The sequence below is a fragment of the Xyrauchen texanus genome, chromosome 40, assembly GCF_025860055.1.
Source record: "Xyrauchen texanus isolate HMW12.3.18 chromosome 40, RBS_HiC_50CHRs, whole genome shotgun sequence".
In the NCBI taxonomy this organism is placed as follows: Eukaryota; Metazoa; Chordata; class Actinopteri; order Cypriniformes; family Catostomidae; genus Xyrauchen; species Xyrauchen texanus.
In genome coordinates, this window is record NC_068315.1 from 17,710,406 (window position 1) to 17,731,385 (window position 20,980).

General features: G+C 39.4%; 1 protein-coding gene across 1 annotated transcript in view; it reads left to right on the forward strand.

Moving 5' to 3' along the window:
- Nucleotides 1-166: 166 nt before the first annotated feature.
- LOC127633798 (vesicle-fusing ATPase-like) overlaps nucleotides 167-20,980 on the forward strand; it is a 35,834-nt gene continuing 15,020 nt past the window's right edge. The window contains exons 1-12 of the mRNA XM_052113114.1: nucleotides 167-198; nucleotides 2,005-2,090; nucleotides 2,263-2,362; nucleotides 3,806-3,845; nucleotides 4,192-4,358; nucleotides 4,510-4,617; nucleotides 4,730-4,805; nucleotides 7,990-8,145; nucleotides 17,687-17,886; nucleotides 19,300-19,465; nucleotides 19,603-19,677; nucleotides 20,359-20,546. Coding sequence (XP_051969074.1) covers nucleotides 187-198; nucleotides 2,005-2,090; nucleotides 2,263-2,362; nucleotides 3,806-3,845; nucleotides 4,192-4,358; nucleotides 4,510-4,617; nucleotides 4,730-4,805; nucleotides 7,990-8,145; nucleotides 17,687-17,886; nucleotides 19,300-19,465; nucleotides 19,603-19,677; nucleotides 20,359-20,546 — 1,374 coding nt within the window. The 5' untranslated portion in view covers nucleotides 167-186. The remainder of the gene's footprint in view (nucleotides 199-2,004; nucleotides 2,091-2,262; nucleotides 2,363-3,805; nucleotides 3,846-4,191; nucleotides 4,359-4,509; nucleotides 4,618-4,729; nucleotides 4,806-7,989; nucleotides 8,146-17,686; nucleotides 17,887-19,299; nucleotides 19,466-19,602; nucleotides 19,678-20,358; nucleotides 20,547-20,980) is intronic.

A 20,980-nucleotide genomic window follows, 5' to 3' on the forward strand; every position in this document is an offset into this window, starting at 1 on the left:
AAAAAAATGGTATCATCGTTTTACATAGCTAGCATATATCTTGCATTTATTTTAGTAGCTCTTTACTTTCGACCAGAGCTTTCGACTTACTGCACATGTGATATCTTAGAGTGGCCGATAGGGGCAGCATCCACCCAAACTTTCGCTCTTGCGGAATTACGTGACAATCACCTGATAAACGCAAAGATGGCTGGCCGGGTGAGTATTGCTTTTTGTTTAAACTTGATTTAAAAATGCATTTAAATTACCAATCATTTCGAGAAACGTATTCTACTCCGCGTCCACATATGCGAGCTCCATTCATACGCGTTGTGTTCGTCAATTGTTGCACTGTACACGTCATTCATACTCTGCACTCAGGATCGGAAGACGATTCCAACATCACATCTTATGACTTTTCACAGGATCAAAACCAAAAAAATCCCCCCAAAAAGTAGTTAATATTGACCAAACATTCGCTTGAACATTGAACAAGAAGTGCAGTGGTGGCTGAACAAGAATGGCAGTGGTGGCTCAGCGGTTAAGGCTATGGGTTGCTATTGATCAGTAGGTTGGTGGTTCAAGACCTAGCACCTCCAAGATGCCACTGTTGGGCCCTTGGGCAAGGCCCTTGACCCATCTGCTCCAGGGGTGCCGTTTCATGGCTGACCCTGCGCTCTGACCCTAGCTTGGCTAGGATATGCGAAAAACTTTTTTCACTGTATGTTTGACAAAAATATTTATTAGCAGCAAACTTCTTAAATGCAGTTAAAAACACATGTCACCAGTTCTCCTGAATGTTAATCAGTCTGTAATTTCTCAGTCAAAAGTCTGAGGACACTACTGAAAACACTTCCATTTTAAATTTTCATTTCAAATTATATTATCAGGCAACAGTTTGAGTGAAACGTAGAGTTAAAAAAATTATAATATACATTTCAGAATGTTTTAGTACCTAGGATGCACAATTAGTATAGTATCTGTTAGTGGCTGAGGATCCACCTTTGCATCTAGTATGTCCCAGACTATGTACTCTACTGCCATGGACTCCACAAGTTTGTTTAAAACCTTGTGGTCCATGTTATCCCAGCATGATTTGAGAATGTTCCAAAGAGCATCTTCGCTGGAAGCAAGGAATTTGGATCCTTTTGTACAAAGGAGTTAGTAACATGGTCAATATCACAAATTTGCTTATAATCGAGTGTCTCAAATCCTAGTGAGCTACCTAGACAACATTTGTGAACAATAATGCTGTTAAGGTAGGTCTCTCGCTAGGTTTTGAGACAGCCGCTGTGATCAATATTCTTTGCAATGTATCATAATGAAATGAGCTGTTAGACCGCACCAGACCATCATAGAACCAATGCAATTCAGCCCTCTGTCTCATCTGTTGTTTCTTGTTAAAAATATTCCTGCAGAAGTATAACCCATATTTTGCAAACCATAGAAATAAGATAATATGGTGCAAACACACAGTGATGCATAGTGTATTAAACAGCATAATGTGCATTACAGGCTTAGCTGTATGTTTGAGGAGATTACATGAGTTTCAGAATGTCTGGTGTCCACCTCACACCCATCAGTAAAGCTACACTCATTAGGTTTAATGCAGGCCTTAAGTTATCCTGTGAGATCACACATATTTACTATATGTTCAGTATATCTTTAGTACTATGGTAGATAACCTGCTTCATGTGAGAGATGGAAAGCTGGTTGACTGAATATTGACAGAGGCTTCAGAAGAAGTAATGGGGGAGTGATGCCTTATTCAGTGAGTGACTGCCATGATGAAACTAGATAGTTTAGCAGAGAACAGGAGTTAAGTGTTGAAATCTAGGCTGGATGCTTTTAGTGAATAGACTAAACTACTAAAGGAAGCATTTTTTTTTTTTCTTTGGAAAATAATAGTAATACAGCCTACAGGATTTAATCTACAAGACTGAAGTCTGGAGGGTTTTTTTCTGTTTAACTGGGGTTTATTAATAAGCTGAATTTAATTGTTTGTATTTCTTCTTTCCTTCAAAGTTAATGCAAGCAGCAAGATGCCCAACAGATGAACTGTCTCTCACCAACTGTGTGGTTGCAAGTGAGAAGGACTTCAAACCTGGACAGTGAGTACTCGAGAGACGTATACCTCTACAAAGAGAGACGTATACCTCTACAAAGAGAGACGTATACCTCTACAAAGAGAGACGTATACCTCTACAAAGAGAGACGTATACCTCTACAAATAATCGAAATGTTCATTTATCTAATCAGATGTTCTATTTACCATCTCTCTAGGCACTTGCTCATTAAAATCACACCAACTCAGAAGTTTGTTTTCACAGTGAAAACCCACCCAAGCATTGTCCCTGGAACCATTGCATTCAGTCTACCTCAGGTACAACGTAGTGTCATCATTCCACATAAAGCTTTCATAAAGTGCCATGACACACAATATGCACAGAGTATACCTTTCAGTAATGTTCTTGACCAGGGTTTTTATAGTTTCTAATGTATTTTCTAGTTCTATTTTATTTTCCATTTTGTGCTGTCAATTTAGTGAAGTTAGTCTTTTTTGTATATGACTGTTAGTTTTAGTTGGTAACATGTTTGTTAGCATTATTTAAACACATTCTTTAACATGAACTAACAATGAACAAAATTTTGACCACATTTATTAATGTTGGTTAATGTTAATTCCAATTTTTTTTAAATCAACTGTTGTAATTGTTAATGCTGGTTAATGCACTATGAACTAACAAAGAACAGATCATTTTTTTTAACTAACATAAACAAAGATTAATAAATGCTGTAAAATGATTCTGAATTGTTTGTTCATGATACCTAATCCATTAACTAATGTTAACAAATATAACCTTATTATAAAGTGTTACCATTTGCCTTTTCTAGTTTCAGTTATTATTATTTATACATTTTTTATTACATTTTTCAGTTAAAGTTTTTTAAGGCGGCTAAAGCTAATGACTGGTATGAATAAAATGTTAAATTAAATTATACAAATATTTAGTTAGTGATTTGCCATCTAATGTTATTGCTATCCAGTGGCATTTCTTTTTTAATAAATTTGAGTTGTAAGGATTTCAAATTTCATAATGTGCATTGTGTCTAAAACTGGTCATTTTTATTTTAGTTAGTTCCAGAGTCATATAAATGTAATTTAGTTTCAGGTTTTCCAAATATGTTAGTTTTTTTCATTTCTATTTCAGTTAACATATGTTTTGATTTAGCTTTTGTTGTAGTGTTCGTTAACTATTAAAACACTGTAATATGTTATTTGCCTTCTGAAATGTTTTAACAAGTCTGAATAGATGCGTTTGTATGGATTGGTTTTTGTTATGAGCTTTCTGTGGTTGCACTGTTGCATTCAGCTTTCAGCAAGCTTCTTTCTTAATATCTGTCACTTGCGCTGTTTTTGCCTGCTACTCCTTTTCTGTTGACATGACAGCAGCCAGACTTCTCAGGTACAAAAATAACTTTCTCACATTGGTCTCACTTTATGGCAAGATAGAATATTTTTTGATAAAAGAGACTGGAGCAAAGAAATGAAACTCAAACTAGAGAAACTTTTAGCTCTTTTTCATTAATGTGCTGCAAAATAAGACCATCAATCTTAGAGAAAGTTACACTAATGTATTTGTGTGGCTTCTAGCAATATGATCTTCCAAATATTAGCTTTATTTAATTGTTTTATTAATACATTTCCTTAGCTAAGAGTATTGATTTTTTAACCTGTACATGACAGAACCCTAATGAATTATACACATATATTGGTATAATTGCACCATAATAGAGACTCATTAATATGCTTTCTGTGTCTTAGAGGAAATGGGCTGGACTTTCTCTAAACCAGGATGTGGAAGGTACATGTATAGTTCATTATTCAGTTGTTTCCCATTATTTCAGTTATTCTTGTGACAATAAAGAACACCCATACTCTGAATCAACACTGAATTGCATTGGTCTATTAGCATATGGTTACAAATAGTGCAAATAGGATTGAAGGAGGATAAAGGCTCAGTGATCTGGTGGGCAGTCATTATTCCTTTATGGAGTTATTTTGGCCTGCTGATCAGGATTTTAATAAAATTTGCTTCTCCAAAAAGTCAACGTTAATTTATTTTGCAAATCAATAGAACAAACCTCAAACAAAAACCCTCAACAGTTAGTTGTCTTATTACCCCCATCTGTCTGTTGTCTTGCTTACAGTCACCGTGTACAACTTTGACCCATCAAGACAGTATGTGGGAACAATGACGCTAGAGATTGACTTCCTGCAGAAGAAGAGCATCGACAGCAACCCTTATGACTCTGATAAAATGGCAATTGAATTTATCCAGTTTTTCAACGCACAGGCTTTTAGCATAAGCCAGCAGGTAAAACATTAAAGACATGACCCAAAGCCCTAGTTCAGACTGACTGCTAGCTGCTTATAACATTTTGTTCTTTTAAATAAAACGAGCATTTTGTAGCATTTGGGTATTGCAGCACAGATTGCAAATACAGTCTGTATCGTTTCTCTGACAGTTTGTCTTCAGCTGCTGTGATAAGCTTTTCGGGCTGGTCATAAAAGATATTGAGGCCATGGATCCCAGCATCCTCAGGGGCGAGCAAAACTCTAGCAAGAAACAGAAGGTACCTAACACATTATGAAATTTGAATGCAACTACCTAACGCTACCTAACGTTTTAAAAATGTGCAAAATTAAAATTGCTTTAATTGTCTTTGTCTCCATTTCCTTTTTCAGATAGAGATTGGTCTGTTGCACGGCAACAGTCAGGTGATTTTTGAGAAAGCAGAGAGCTCATCTCTAAATTTGATTGGTTAGTGATTACCTTGCAAACACCCATTGTGACTCAGACACACTTATGCATACATACTGTAGCTCCTTATTTACATATGTTATTATAATGTGCTATAGATCGGTCAGTATGTGTCTTCAGAACACTTCTAAATACACTGCCTGGTCAAAAAAACATTGCATCCTCTAATACATTCGTTGGACCGCCTTTAGCTTTGATTTCGGCGTGCATTCGTCATGGCCTTATGCAACATCACAACATTTAGTTCCATCCAGAGTTACATTCATTTTCTTGTATTGAAGCCTGTCCAGCACGTCCCAAAAACTTTCAATGGGGTTAAGGTCAAGGCTCTGTGGTGGCAATTCAGATGTGAAAATGATTCCTCATGCTCCCTGAACCACTCGTTCACAATTTGAGCCTGATGAATCTTGGCATTGTCATCCTGGAATATGCCCATGCTGTTAGGGAAGAAAAAATACATTGATGGGATAACCTGGTCATTCAGTACATTCAGGTAGTCAGCTGACATCATTTCATTGCCACATAACGTTACTGAGCCTAGACCTGACCAACTGAAGCAATCCCAGATAATAACACTGTCTCCAGAGGCTTGTACAGTGGGCACTATGCATGACGGGTGCATCGCTTCATGCGCTTCCCTTCTTACCCCGATGCGCCCATTGATTTAGAATGGGGTAAATCTGGACTCATCAGACCACATGACCATTTTCCATTGCTCCACAGTCCAATCTTTATGCTACCAAGCAAATTGAAGTTGTTTTTTCTGATTAGCCTCACTATCCACGGAGTGGATTTCGTGTGGCCAAACAGCTGTTTAGTCCTAATCATGTAGGTTCTCGTCGCATTGTGCGTGTGGAAATGCTCTTTCACTATTAAACATAGTCGTGAGTTGTACTGTTGATTTTTTACAATGTGACTTTTTAGTGATCTCCGATCACGATCATTCAAGATTTTTTGATGACAGTTAAACACTATCCTACCAGGTTTTAATAATGCATTGGACAGTTCTTAACCCAATTCCAGTGATTTCAATAATTAGTTGTTTTCTTTGCTTGATGCAGGCCAGTAATTTGCCCTTTCTGAAACACTGCAACATCTTTTTCACGAAAACGGGATATGTCTTCCGACATGGTTGTTTAAGAAATGGGAAGCTACACACTGCATCAGTTAGGGTTAAAATAACTGTTGCCAGCTGAAACATATTAATCACTGCAATAATGATCCAATCATAGGATCTTAAGGATCTGCTTATTTTAATCCAAACGGCAACTTCTTTTTTTGGCCAGGCAGTGTACAATACGTACAATATTTAGCTAATCGTGACCCAGAGGAAAAAATAAAAATAATATATATATATATATATATATATATATATATATATACACACTCACCTAAAGGATTATTAGGAACACCTGTTCAATTTCTCATTAATGCAATTATCTAATCAACCAATCACATGGCAGTTGCTTCAATGCATTTAGGGGTGTGGTCCTGGTCAAGACAATCTCCTGAAGTCCAAACTGAATGTCAGAATGGGAAAGAAAGGTGATTTAAGCAATTTTGAGCGTGGCATGGTTGTTGGTGCCAGACGGGCCGGTCTGAGTATTTCACAATCTGCTCAGTTACTGGGATTTTCATGCACAACCATTTCTAGGGTTTACAAAGAATGGTGTGAAAAGGGAAAAACATCCAGTATGCGGCAGTCCTGTGGGCGAAAATGCCTTGTTGATGCTAGAGGTCAGAGGAGAATGGGCCGACTGATTCAAGCTGATAGAAGAGCAACTTTGCCTGAAATAACCACTCGTTACAACCGAGGTATGCAGCAAAGCATTTGTGAAGCCACAACACGCACAACTTCGAGGCGGATGGGCTACAACAGCAGAAGACCCCACCGGGTACCACTCATCTCCACTACAAATAAGAAAAAGAGGCTACAATTTGCAAGAGCTCACCAAAATTGGACAGTTGAAGACTGGAAAAATGTTGCCTGGTCTGATGAGTCTCGATTTCTGTTGAGACATTCAGATGGTAGAGTCAGAATTTGGCGTAAACAGAATGAGAACATGGATCCATCATGCCTTGTTACCACTGTGCAGGCTGGTGGTGGTGGTGTAATGGTGTGGGGGATGTTTTCTTGGCACACTTTAGGGCCATTAGTGCCAATTGGGCATCGTTTAAATGCCACGGCCTACCTGAGCATTGTTTCTGACCATGTCCATCCCTTTATGGCCACCATGTACCCATCCTCTGATGACTACTTCCAGCAGGATAATGCACATTGTCACAAAGCTCGAATCATTTCAAATTGGTTTCTTGAACATGACAATGAGTTCACTGTACTAAAATGGCCCCCACAGTCACCAGATCTCAACCTAATAGAGCATCTTTGGGATGTGGTGGAACGGGAGCTTCGTGCCCTGGATGTGCATCCCACAAATCTCCATCATCTGCAAGATGCTATCCTATCAATATGGGCCAACATTTCTAAAGAATGCTTTCAGCACCTTGTTGAATCAATGCCACGTAGAATTAAGGCAGTTCTGAAGGCGAAAGGGGGTCAAACACAGTATTAGTATGGTGTTCCTAATAATCCTTTAGGTGAGTGTATAAAGTCATTCTCTGGGACCTGTACATTGTACTTCCTTAAGCTAACAGATGAATCTACTCCTCTACCTCAAGGGCTTAATTACAGTAGATATTCTGGATATATTAGATTCCTCATATACCTTTCAAGGCATTTTGTTACCACATTATTAACTCCCTGTTGTAGTTTTGTTTTTCTTTTTTGGTTTAGTTCTGGTAACCCAAGGACTCATTATGGTTTTTTCACCATTGGCAGCTGCTAATAATACATCATTAGGGGCTTTCTTAACACTAGTTGACCTGTCATGGCTAACTACAACGATAGATTGATTTTAGTGGGTTTAGATTGTGTAACAACCAAACTATACCACAAGATGGCAGTCAGAACACATGGTTAAAAGAGAATGAGGGTTTTCTTCCCAGCTGTCTCACCTAATTGTCACCTTTAATTATCAACTTTTTTGTACTTCACATAGTTTGACACGAAGAGTATGAATTTGATGAGGGAAAAGTAAATCTGAAAGAGTAAATCTGATGTTTTCCTAAATGTTTCTTTGGTGTTCCTCAGTAACCGATACTTTCTTGTTCATTCATTCTAAAGGAAAAGCAAAGACTAGAGGCTCTCGCCAGTCTATTATCAACCCTGACTGGAACTTTGAGCGCATGGGTATTGGAGGCTTGGACAAGGAGTTCTCGGACATCTTCCGCCGGGCCTTTGCATCTCGAGTCTTTCCTCCAGATATAGTGGAGCAGATGGGTGAGTTTTTGTCTTTGTCCCATGCTCACAATTTTCTCTTTCTGTTTCATCCGTTTACAACTTGTACTAACATCCGTTTTAGGCGATCCGATTACTCAATGCAAGTGAAAACTGGAATCGGATTGGAATCAGATTAGAGGTAGACCAATATATTGGTTTTACAGATTAATTGGTGCTGATAGTTGCTTTTGGCACAATTTGTTATCAGCATAAACCTATGCCGATAGTTACCAATATTTCTTTTGTTCACCTTATTTATTCCTTATCAATAAACCTTATTAGGTGAAATATACACATGCAAAACTCTTCATGTGATGAATATATAGTCCAGTGGTTCCCAAACTTTTTAAAACTGTTGCACACATTTATAGTATTTGTTTTTTCCCACAGCACCCCAACCACTGAAAAATTACAAAATTGCGATTGGAAACACCTTTATTTAAAAAGTTTAATATTGGTGTAATTATAAAAAAATTAGTCTTCAAGTATTTCTCCTAAACATTGCAAGTTTTAAGTAATTATTCAAGAGATAGTTATAAAAAAAAAGAGTAATAATATAGAGAATGGAGTAAACATTGCCTTAAGTTTTAAGTAACAGTAGCAATTAAAAATATTGTGAAATGAGGCCTGGGTAGCTCAGCAAGTATTGACGCTGACTACCACCCCTGGAGTCCTGTCAAAGGTGTGCTGAGTGACTCCAGCCAGGTCTCCTAAGCAACCAAATTGGCCCGGTTGCTAGGGAGGGTAGAGTCACATGGGGTAACCTCCTTGTGGTCGCGATTAGTGGTTCTCACTCTCAATGGGGTGCGTGCTATGTTGTGCGTGGATCGCGGAGAGTAGCACTTCACTTTTCCCATATTTTGTTATGTTACAGCCTTATTCCAAAATGTATTAAATTCATTATTTTCCTCAAAATTCTACATTCAATACGCCATAATGACAACGTGAAAGAAGTTTGTTTGAAATCTTTACAAATGTATTAAAAATTAAAACCAAAAAAAATCACATGTACATAAGTATTTACAGCCTTTGCTCAATACTTTGTTGAAGCACCTTTGGTATGTCATGTACCAGTATGACATACTGGTAAGCAGTAAAACCATGAGAGCATCACACACAGTAGAGATGTGTTCAAAAATAAGAAAAGTATATCCATTACAAGCTCTAAAACTGCTCCTGTGGAAAATCATTCATATTTATGATTTGTTTACTGTCTTGAACATTTTGCTGTAACACAAATCACTAATTATTAAGCAAATGTGTGAAGACGCAGTGTCGTTATGGTTCAAATGTAATCGCTGTGATTAGTGGTATTGTGACCAACATTAATCTGATTTAAATTGGGATCCTCACAGAATAGTGCTGAGATGAGTTACTGAGATATTGAGAGCACCTGGAGAGTGCGCATGTTTGATTTAAACACCGTGAGTGAGCATATTGAAGGGAGTGAAGCTGAAAGTGCTCATGATCTCTCAAACAGTCTCTATCGCTCAACACAACGTTTGATTGTCACAGCTCACGGTACATCACATGTACTCTGATTTGTATTTTCATGTTTAATTAATTTTTATACCCATTTGTAGTCTCTCTATCCTCTCCGTGCTCACAGTGCAGCGAGTCAGAATTACTACTGTAATGAATCTAGAAAATGGGCAACTTAATATTCATACACGTGTAATTTTTACACATTTTTAAAAACAAACCTGCATATTCATCAGAATAACAGCATGTCTGTAAGTTTAAGTTTGTGAATACTTAGAACTGGCAACAGTTCACACTCCAGAGGCCACACTGTCATGCATCAAGGGCTGAGAAAGCACTCATTCATTAGATAAGCAGTGTATGTGTGATTCCCTGCGTGCTGCAAAAAAGATTCTGATCTTTTCTGGCCCTTATTCTAGGCACGATTGGCCGATCACAGACTTAAGACGAAGATCGGCCGATTTAGTTCAGATCGATCGATGCACCCCTAAATACGATGACGCATGCGCATAAATGGTTAAAAACACGTTTTGCTTTTTAAAGCTTGTTTTATTCTACATGGAGAGGGTCCCATCATTGGGGCTGCAATGTTGAGATCACATGAACAGCCAAATACTACTCGCTTAATCTCAGTAACTGCCATGTTATTAAAAACTTTCACTCTGTAACAGTAGGCAACGAGGTGGCGGGAACCGGCTGAACAGTCAACAGACTTTAATGATATAAATTAACTTAAAACGACATAAAACATAAGGACAGACACATATGCAGTGCGGCTACGTGCGTCTCTCTCTTGCTTCCAATCTGTCGCCTCTGGCTCGTCTTTATCCCCCTCCCAGCTGAGTAGCCCGATTCAAGGCCGGGGGTGTGTCCTCACGGCCCAGCCCAGACCCGCCCTCTTCCTCGTCGCTCTCTCATAGATTAAAGAGCCCATATTATGCTCATTTACAGGTTCATGATTGTATTTTGGGGGATCTACTAGAAAAGGTTTACATGCTTTATTGTTCAAAAACACATTATTTTTGTCATACTGTACATTGCTGCAGCACCTCCTTTCACTCACTGTCTGAAATGCTCTGTTTTAGCCCCCCTTTCTGAAAAGCCCAGTTTGCTCTAATTGGTCAGCTGGCCCAGGCTGTTGTGATTGGTCAACCACTTAGAGCTTGTGCCAGAAATATAACACTCCTTACCAAAAAGGAGTTTCATCTTCCAAGGCTTCCTGAGCAGTGCATTCCTGAGGTGGGCATTATGCAAATGTGTTACATAGTGATGTAGCTATGTCACGTTAGTAATGGATGGACTGCAATCCAGGCATTTCAGGAGCAGTGTTTTCTGTGGGAGAGAGTAACTCTCTTTGGCATGGACTTTGTGCTTTGTAACTTTGCAGACCTTTTACATGCACAAAAAGCTATATTACAAACTAAAGGAAAGGTAAAATTCCAAAAAGCATAAATGTCACCACACAATTCTTCGAGCATAGCCCTTCACATTCTAAAGAGTTTAACCCACATATGTCCTTACAATATGCCAGATGAGTTGAGCGGGGGCACTCCCAGGTGTACGGTGGCTGGTGGTGAACGGGCATCGCAGCCATTTCAGCCCTTATAAATATAGTAATATAGCCACAAGCGGTAACTATCGGGGCCATGCACATATGAAGAGATGTCCAAAATAATCAAATTTGACAAAAGATTTTATGGATGCTGTGGACAGCTATTTTTGTGTTGCCTTTCAATTGTTTTGAGCACAGTTGCAAAATTAGGATTTTCTTAAGTTATAGTGCTCCCTAGCATAAATCAATGAATGAAACTCGGCATGCTACCTTAGAATGTTCTCTTGTCCATGTGTACAAAGTTTTGTTAAGTTTGAAAATTGTGCTCACAATATAGAGGCTAATTAGTCATTTTAGACCATACCCAAAACTTATTTGTTTATATCTTCGGAACATAATAATAAAAGATTTGTGGGCACTGATGTATTCAGAAAAGCTTTAGATTTGTATTCTAGATGTCTAAGACAGTGCTACAGGGAGACAGGAAGGACAATTGATCATCCTCGCAGTGGCAGACCATGTGTAACGACACCTGCACAGGATCGGTACATCTGAATATCACATCTGCAGGACAGGTACAGGATGGCAACAACAACTGCCCAAGTTACACCAGGAACACACAATCACTCCATCAGTACTCAGACTGTCCGCAATAGGCTGAGAGAGGCTGGACTGAGGGCTTGTAGGCCTGTTGTAAGGCATGTCCTTACCAGGCATCACCTGCAACAACGTCGCCTATGGGCACAAACCCACCTTTGCTGGACTAGACAGGACTGACAAAAAGTGCTCTTAACTGATGAGTCATGGTTTTATCTCACCAGGGGTGATGGTCAGACTTGCGTTTATCATCAAAGGATTGAGCATTAGCAGGATCGATTTGGAGGTGAACACACGCCCCACGGTGTGTCACAGCATCATCGGACTGAGCTTGTTGACATTGCAGGCAATCTTAATGCTGTGCATTACAGGGAAGACATACTCCTCCCTCATGTGGTACTCTTCCTGCAGGCTCATCCTGACATGACCCTCCAGCATGACAATGCCACCAGCCATACTGCTCATTCTGTGCGGGATTTCCTGCAAGACAGGAATGTCAGTGCTCTGCCATGGCCAGTGAAGAGCCTGGATCTCAATCCCACTGAGCACGTCTGGGACCTGTTCGATCGGAGGGTGAGGGCTAAGGCCACCCCCCTCCCCAGAAATATCCAGGAACTTGCAAGTGCCTTGGTGGAAGAGTGGGGTAACATCTCACAGCAAGAACTGGCAAATCTGGTGCCGTCCATGAGGAGGAGATGCACTGCAGTACTTAATGCAGCTGGTGGCCACACCAGATACTGTCTGTCACTTTTGATTTTGACCACCCTTTGTTCAGGGACACATTATTTTATTTCTGTTATTCAGCAAATAAACGAATTCAACATTTTTGGTGCAATTACATTGAAGGAACTGACACCAAAATTCGATTGGCAAAATCTAGGAATAGAGCAGTCTGGAGTCAGAAGAATGAAGAGAATGTCATGGTGTGTATGGATGTATCCGACCACGTAAGTAGAGAGGTGCCAGATCATGAAGATTTTGAAATTTAAAAGGAGTATTTTGAACTGAATATGACAGGAGATTTAACAAAATAGGAGTAATATGTGCAGACCGCTTGGTATTTGTGAGAACCCTAGCTGCGGAGTTGTGGATATATTGCAATCTGGCAATGTGTTTACCGTGTAGGCCGATGAAGAGGCAGTTGCGGTAATCAAGATGTGATGTTATGAATGCATGAACTAGTGATTCAGCATCCTTTGAACTAGGCATGGGTCAGAGTCGAGCAATGATGCGTAGTTGGAGATGGATCTGAAATTAGCTTCATAAGTGAGAGATGGATAACAAGTGATGACCAGATTCTTAATGGTTTTGGAGGGTTTGATGTGATGTTCTATAGTAATATCAGTATTTCTTGTGAGTTTTTGTGGTCCTAAAATCAAGATCTCTGTTTTATCAACATTAAATTTGAGAATTTCTGTTTAACCAAAATGTTATGTCATTAATGCAGGCTGTAAGTGAGCTAACTGAGTGAATTAGATCAAAATGAGTGGATGTATAAATCTGTGTATCGCCAGCGTAGCAGTGGTAACCGAGACCATGACGACGGATGATTTGACTAATTAGCAGCATATAAATTATGAATAGAAGGGGACCCAGAACAGACCCTGTGTGAGAGGAGCAGTAGGGGATTTGTATGTCTTCTTGGATAAAATATTGTCTGTCAGTGAGGTAAGAAGAAAACAAGGACAGAGCTGTGCCAGTGATGTCAATATCTGAGAGGTGAGAGAGAAGAGTGTTGTGGCAGAAAGTGAAACGTATAGCTCAAATCAAGAAGGATCAGAACACTGAGGGACCCAGAGTCAGCAGAGAGGAAAAGATCATTAACAACCTTCAGGAGAGCTGTTTCAGTGCTGTGAAATGGACAAAATCCAGCTTGAAAAGGGTTGTATAGATTATTGACTGCTACATGTGATTGTAACTGTGAAGCTACAAACATATGAATCTCTGTTTCTAGAAAGACATATATCTTTCCTTCTCTCTCTTTTCCACATCATGGGCTGTCTATTTTTGTCCAACCACACCCCCCCTTGGTTTAAGTGGCCGGTGAGGCTGAGGAACTGCGTGTTGTGGGCAACATGAATCACAGAATGCTCCAACTACATTATGAGAGAGAGTGAGAGTGAGAGAGAGACACACACAGCCAAAATAAATAACGGCAGCTAAAAGATTGTACTGACATAAATGTGATGGTGTTCAATCTCTGTGTTTTAGAAAACATCAACCCAGAAAGGTTATGTTGTCTTCTCTCTTTTTTTTGCCATTGGCATACATTCAAGCCGAGTTTGAATATTTTGTGACTGCAGTCTGATTGTGTAGTGGCTTTAGACTGTTTAAAATTTATATGCACCCTCTAAACAGTTCAACATTTGTTAACGGTCCTATTCAACAGAAAAAAATCCCATCAGACTCCTACTGTGAAAGTATTAAAATGGAGAATCATTTGTGGTTTGAAGCTGCTGTCTGCATTCTGTTCTGTGTCTTAGACAATGTCTTTGTCTGCAACAGCTAATTGTTAAGAATTGATGATAAAAATTGTTGTCAACAAATAAACTATAATCGATAAGTTGATTATGTGCACTGTGGCACAGAGAACCTTCCTCAGTGGCAGTAGAAAACACATTTGAAAAACTGCAGAGACCACAGAGCACGCTGCAATTGGAAAAAGTGCAGGACTCATGGTAAGCATGGGAGCACTTTATACTAAATGCATCAAAGGACGTATCCCCATAGAATAATGTAGCCAGGTTTCCATGTCACGTGTTTTGACTTGTATTACAATATATCCAAGTTTTTCTATTTCACAAAACATCTTGTCGTAACTTAACAGTGAGAAAGAGACTACATTTCTCCAAAGAGCATGTTCATGCATGTCAATCAATCCAGAAAGGGAGTGCCATCACTTTAACTTCCCCTGCTTAATTTAAATATGAATATGTAGTACAAGTAACTGTAATAAGATTACTGAGATATAAAGAGTCACTGATGCTGTTTTCAAACTGCAGCCAAAAGTTTTTAGGCAAAAATCACTTACTGTTGCTCATACTGCAGGTTAGGGATTTGAACAAACCTCTGACCATAAGTATTAACTTTGGTCGTAACTCGTTCTGCACCATTTGTACTACAGACATGAATGATACCTCAAATCATGTGGCTTATTGAGGAGAGGTGTGCTATTACTTTTCTTAGCAGTTGAACTTGCTATTTTTGCCTGGTGGATGGTAAAATTTGTGAAAAACTCATACATTGAAAGAGGAACTAAAGCCATATATTTGAATCTTGGTATCATAAAGACTTAGGGGGATCTTTTGTATTTGTCCAGGAAGCAAGCATCTAGAAATCCACCCAGAACACTGTAGCAACCACATAGTAACATGCTAAAAACATTTATACCACTTTTACAACTGCATAGCAATGCCCTGGCAACTACCCACAACACTCTGTGATAGTGGCAGCACGATTGACAATTGCTAGCACCACTTACAATTTCTTCAGCAAATGGAAAAGTTGAATTTTGTGCTATTATTTCTTTTTATTTTTTGCTGCTAAAGATGGGGGAGTTTTCTGGAGTCCTTTTGAAGACCGTGATAGTTTTTGCAATTTTGTTTGGTGGAGCTAGTGTTGCAGAAATGATACAATTCAGCTTTAAGCATGTATGCATACAGACATAGCCTACAATAGAGTGGTGTGTGAGAGAGAGAGAGAGAGAGAGAGAGAGAGAGAGAGAGAGAGAGAGAGAGAGAGAGAGAGATGACCTTTGTGGGTGGTGATGGCTGCTGGAGTTGGCCTCTGGCTCAAGCAGCTGGCTGCTCTAATGAGATGGTGAGTCTTGATAGCGCAAAGGTGAGCACCTAATTGGGGTTCGTTTTGGAGCCCAGGTGCTGAATGAAGTTGTGTGTGTCTGAGTATGTTATTATCTGAAGGAGCTTGGGTGGGAGTTTACACCAATACACCCAGTTTCTCCCAAAACTCTTACCACCTAAAGGTCATTTCAGCCTGCCCAGCCATGGCCTCGTTCTTCTCCTCTATGAAGAGTCTGGACTCTGGCCCTCCCTCAACCGGAGTCTGTCATCGGGTGTAAATGGCCATACTGATTCCCATCTCAGGCCTCCTGGTTATCTGCAGCCTTCCCGCTCTCTCCAAATGGCAGCCAACAGATGTTGTTAACCAAAAACAGGGCTCTTGTCTGAGAAACGACCCTTGCCTGATCCAAATGTCATTTCTCAAAAAAAAAAAAAGCCCTGTGTGATACTGTGAAAGCAGTTTTACTGAGTTTGATACTTTTTGTGTGTGCACGCTGTATACCAGTGGTTCTCAACTTGTTAGGTCTGTTTTGACAACAAGGAAAAATATTAAAATGCAACTAACCATAAAATAATCGGACAGTTAAGAGAGCAAAATAAACACACCTGGAGTCATGAGTTTGAATCCAGGGCATGCTGAGTGACTCTAGTCAGGCTTCCTAAGCAACCAGTTGGCCCGATTAATCTCCTTGTGGTATAATGTGGTTCTCCCTCTCGGTGGGGCACGTGGTGAGTTGTGGTAACACGCTCAACAAGCCACGTGATAAGATGCGCGGATTGACGGTCTCAGACATGGAGGCAACTGAGATTCGTCCTCTGCCACCCAGATTTAGGTGAGACACTACGCCACCACGAGGACTTGGAGTGCATTGGGAACTGGGCATTCCACATTGGGGAGAAAAAAGAGAGAGCAATATAAATATGCTTATCAGCCTTACAGAGGAGAAAATGCTTCTCATATCTTTTGTTGTTAATGTCAAAAGGCTGTGCATCCAATTAAACTTTATTATATTTTTTACCCTCCTATTGCCTTAAAGAGTAATTTGTGACCTTTAATTTGTAAAGAAAGCTATTTATACCACTTAGTTTTGGTTGTGATTTTGTCAGGACCATCAAAAATGTATAACAAATTGTTCCTTCCTGTAAAGGGATTAATGGAAAGGAGGAGGCAGGAACCGGTTTGACGATATAAAGAATAGTTTTAATGAAGAACTAAACAAAAAAACTGTGTCGGACAGCTGCCATAAACATCTCTCTCTCGCACTGCATTCTCCAGTCAGCCTTTATCCCTCTCGGAGGCTTGATTAGCCTTATTAGGGGCTTGGTGTGCAGCATCACGACCCGGCCCCACCCTCCGCCCTGTCACACTTCCATTTTCTTAACTGGTCATTTTTTACCTGTATGTAAGGAACCAGTTGGATTTTTTTACAGCCTTAAAATAGTTTTTTGTACATCTATGTATCACTTTTGATAAAAAAAATATTTCAAATTATTGAGATTCATTTGTGAAATAGATACTAAATATGTATTAATATTGTAACTCTAAAATGTACACTGTTGATTTTCTAGAAGCAGAATAGATCAGAGATTGTTGTAATATAACTAGGATAAAATAAAATGCCAAAAGTGATTTGAAATAAAATTAAATAGAGATATCCTTGGCCAATGTTTGTCAAGTTTTTTTACTTTTTTATTTTGTCATTTAAAAAAAAAAACTGTTACTCCATTAAAATACAATATAGATATTTCTCCCTATCATTATACACTTTGGTACCATCAAAAATGAAAAAAAAATAATTTGCCATTTTGAATTTTTTTTTTTAATAATATTTAATACTGGTCAAAAAGGACAGTGCATTTTCTGAAGACAATAGGAGGGTTTAGCACATTTTTGTTTACTTTGTATGAGATACAAATTTGTTTCTGTGTTTTGTCACACTTGATGTCCAATGTAAAATCTGGGTTCTGAAGCAAAACCAGCTGGGAACTACTGCCATTTTTGCAATGTCTTATGTTTCCTAGACTTGGGAGATCTCCAACCCTAAGACAGTCTTGTGTTTGTACAGTAAATGTTGTCTTGACACCCCACAAACCCCTTCTCTATCCACAGGCTGTAAACACGTGAAGGGGATCTTGTTGTTTGGGCCACCTGGCTGTGGTAAAACCCTGATGGCACGTCAGATTGGGAAGATGCTGAATGCCAGAGAACCCAAGGTGGTCAACGGGCCAGAGATCCTCAACAAATACGTAGGCGAATCAGAAGCTAACATCAGAAAGCTGTTTGCTGACGCAGAGGAGGAGCAGAAGAGGGTAAGAAAATGGGAAACGCAATGGAGACAAAAAGAGGTTTCAAAAGCATTTTGAAATGCTACACACTCGGAAAAACATACGGTTTACTTAGAATGACCACACAAACGTTTTGCATTACATTACATTCATCTGGCTCAGATACTGAACCCATCGATATTCGACACTCTGAAGAAAGAGCTCTTTGCCAACAGTCAAAATTTAATGGCAGGCAAACTTTGGTTTGTATGAAGGAAGCTGTATTTATACAAGCCTGTTCCTGATTTTGGGGGCCTCCAACAACTCTACAAATAACTCCAAATTGTTGAAACATACTTACTGAATTACTGTAAACAGCCTTGTATTTGCTTCGAAACATTATCATAGTTTGTTTTTACCCAAAGTGTGTTTTGTCATAAAGTGATGTCAGTGAATAGCTGGCTCTGTGTGATGCTGTTGTGCTGATAGTCTGTGACTACATGACATTGAGGAGCTCACTCATCACCTCTTAATGAGAGTGTTCGGCTATCTCTAACCCCTCACCCTGAATCACGGGAGGCCGTGCACACTCATAGCGGCCTCCCATCTGTGCTAAATGTTACGGCCCAGGTCCTGTCAGACTCAGAGATCAAGAAGATAAGTATTAATTGTGAACCATTGTCACAGTGTTAACTCAGCGTTTAACTCAGTGAACAGTCCATTCACCAGCCTGGCATTAAACCATGGATGGGATCTCAGGATGGTGTTTTTTCCCTTTTCCTTCTCTGTTTTAAAAGCAGACATTTTTATATAAAGTTACACAAAGTAAAGTACATGTATTATGGGAAGGGATGTGAAATCTACATATTTTCAAAAACAAACAGTTGATTAATCAGCCTTAAGAAAGCCCTGTATAATTAGGCTTTTTCGGTTCACCTGATCAGATGAGCTTCTTTGGGGCTGTTGACATATGACACATTATTACATTCAAAAACAGCTAGTGCTCGTGCAACGGATTGAGGCTCAAGTTTGACTATTTTAAATTGACACAGGATTTATAAAAAGCAATGCTAATGGTGAAACACAAACCCCCAACACAATGACCAAAGATGCCCTTCTGAATGTGCATGTCTGTGCATTGGCTGTTTTATAACGAAAGACATTTAAATACACAACTTTTGCTGAGGTGTTTTTACCATGCAAACTGCCTAATAACGAAAGCACCGCACTGCCGGACACTATCTGACTAGGTGTTTGTTGGCCATCATGAGCCATCCCAAATTACAAGGACAGTTCTTCTGGAACAACCTTCAGTGGCTTGCTCAAGGGCCTCTTTGTGGAATTTGAACCTACAACCTTTCAGGTTGCAGCCTAGATTTTATAGATTGTGCCACACTGCTCTTAATATGTTTTAGCTTGCCTATGATAATACTATTTTTTCTTTTTTGGCTTTATAAGTTGGGGGCCAACAGCGGACTACACATCATCATATTTGACGAGATTGATGCCATCTGTAAGCAACGTGGCAGCATGGCGGGCAGCACAGGGGTCCATGACACTGTGGTCAACCAGTTACTGTCCAAGATTGACGGTGTAGAGCAGCTCAACAACATCCTGGTCATTGGTGAGAACAAGTAGACGTAAGAGGAATAAGCGTGTCTTGTCTGTACTGTGTTAAATCAGCCTTGCATTTTTTTTGTTGCATATTTAATGTTCATTGATTTAGCTTTACACTCATTGTTCAATCATCATCTATTCAAGGGATGACCAACAGGCCTGACCTGATCGATGAAGCCCTCTTGAGGCCTGGTAGACTGGAGGTCAAAATGGAGATTGGTGAGAACTAGCCATCTTGGTTAATTTCTTCAAAGACTCCATGAAATTGGAGAGTTTTGTGGTTTATTGTGTTCTATGTTTTAGCTATAATGCCATCTGTATGCTAGTTTACACTTAAACGGCAACAAAATGAACTTCTAGCAGATTCAGCATTTAAAATATCTTTCTCTTCTGGAGAAAAGGACTACAGTTATTGATGGCTCATCTTACAATACACAGATGTAACATAATATATAGATGGAAAGGAGGCGGCGAGAACTGGCTTGGCAATATAAATAATAGTTTTAATGATGAACTTAAACAAAAGACAAACACACACATGACGGACAGCTCTCTCTCTCCGCACCACCGTCTGCCATCGGCCTTTATCCCTCTCGAATGCTTAATTAGCCTGATAAGGGACCGGGTGTGTATAATCACAACCCGGCCCCGCCCTCCGCCCTGCCACAACAGATTTTTGTCCAAACAAATTATTGTTATGGCTATGATGTAACTAAAGTCTATTGATTATTATGTTCCGCCTAAACTTCCTTTTTCAAAGAAAATGCCCCAACACAGGACAGTAAACTCTGCTCGTCAAGCAATTTCCTGGTGCCAAACTGGCACATGCTGTTTATCTATTTCCACGATCCATTTTCTTTCTCTAGCTAATTAATAAGGTAAGGATTTGTTCTTCTCCAGGCTTGCCTGATGAAGCCGGCCGCCTTCAGATCCTGAATATCCACACACAGAAGATGAGGCAGTCTAACATGCTGGCCAAAGATGTTGACATAAAGGAGCTGGCCGTCGAAACCAAGAACTACAGTGGAGCAGAGCTGGAGGGGCTTGTTCGGGCTGCCCAGTCGACTGCTATGAACTGCCACATCAAGGTCTGATCTCATCGTCTTATACACACTGCAGCAACACAATCAGATGAAAATATTACTAATTTAAACCAAACCAATACAGAACTCTATTTGCAACTCAGGTCAACATGATAAAGTAAAAAAATTGGTTTGAACACAAATAAAATATAGTCGACATCAGATTGCAGCATTATGTGGTGTAATGCATTTGAAAAATGTGTTTTTATGTGCATACAAGATAGAAAATAAAAGAACTCACAGATAAGAACTGTTCTGTGTATGCACCTTGTGTTTGTGTGTGGATTTACTGACCCTTCGCTATGCTCCGCCCCCCTAATTAATTACAGTTTGAAAAACTGTGGAGACTGTGAATCAGAATCAACTTCATTTAAAAAACTATTACACATCTAATAACATTAACGTAAGCGAACAGAGGTTTATAATATCTCATAACATAC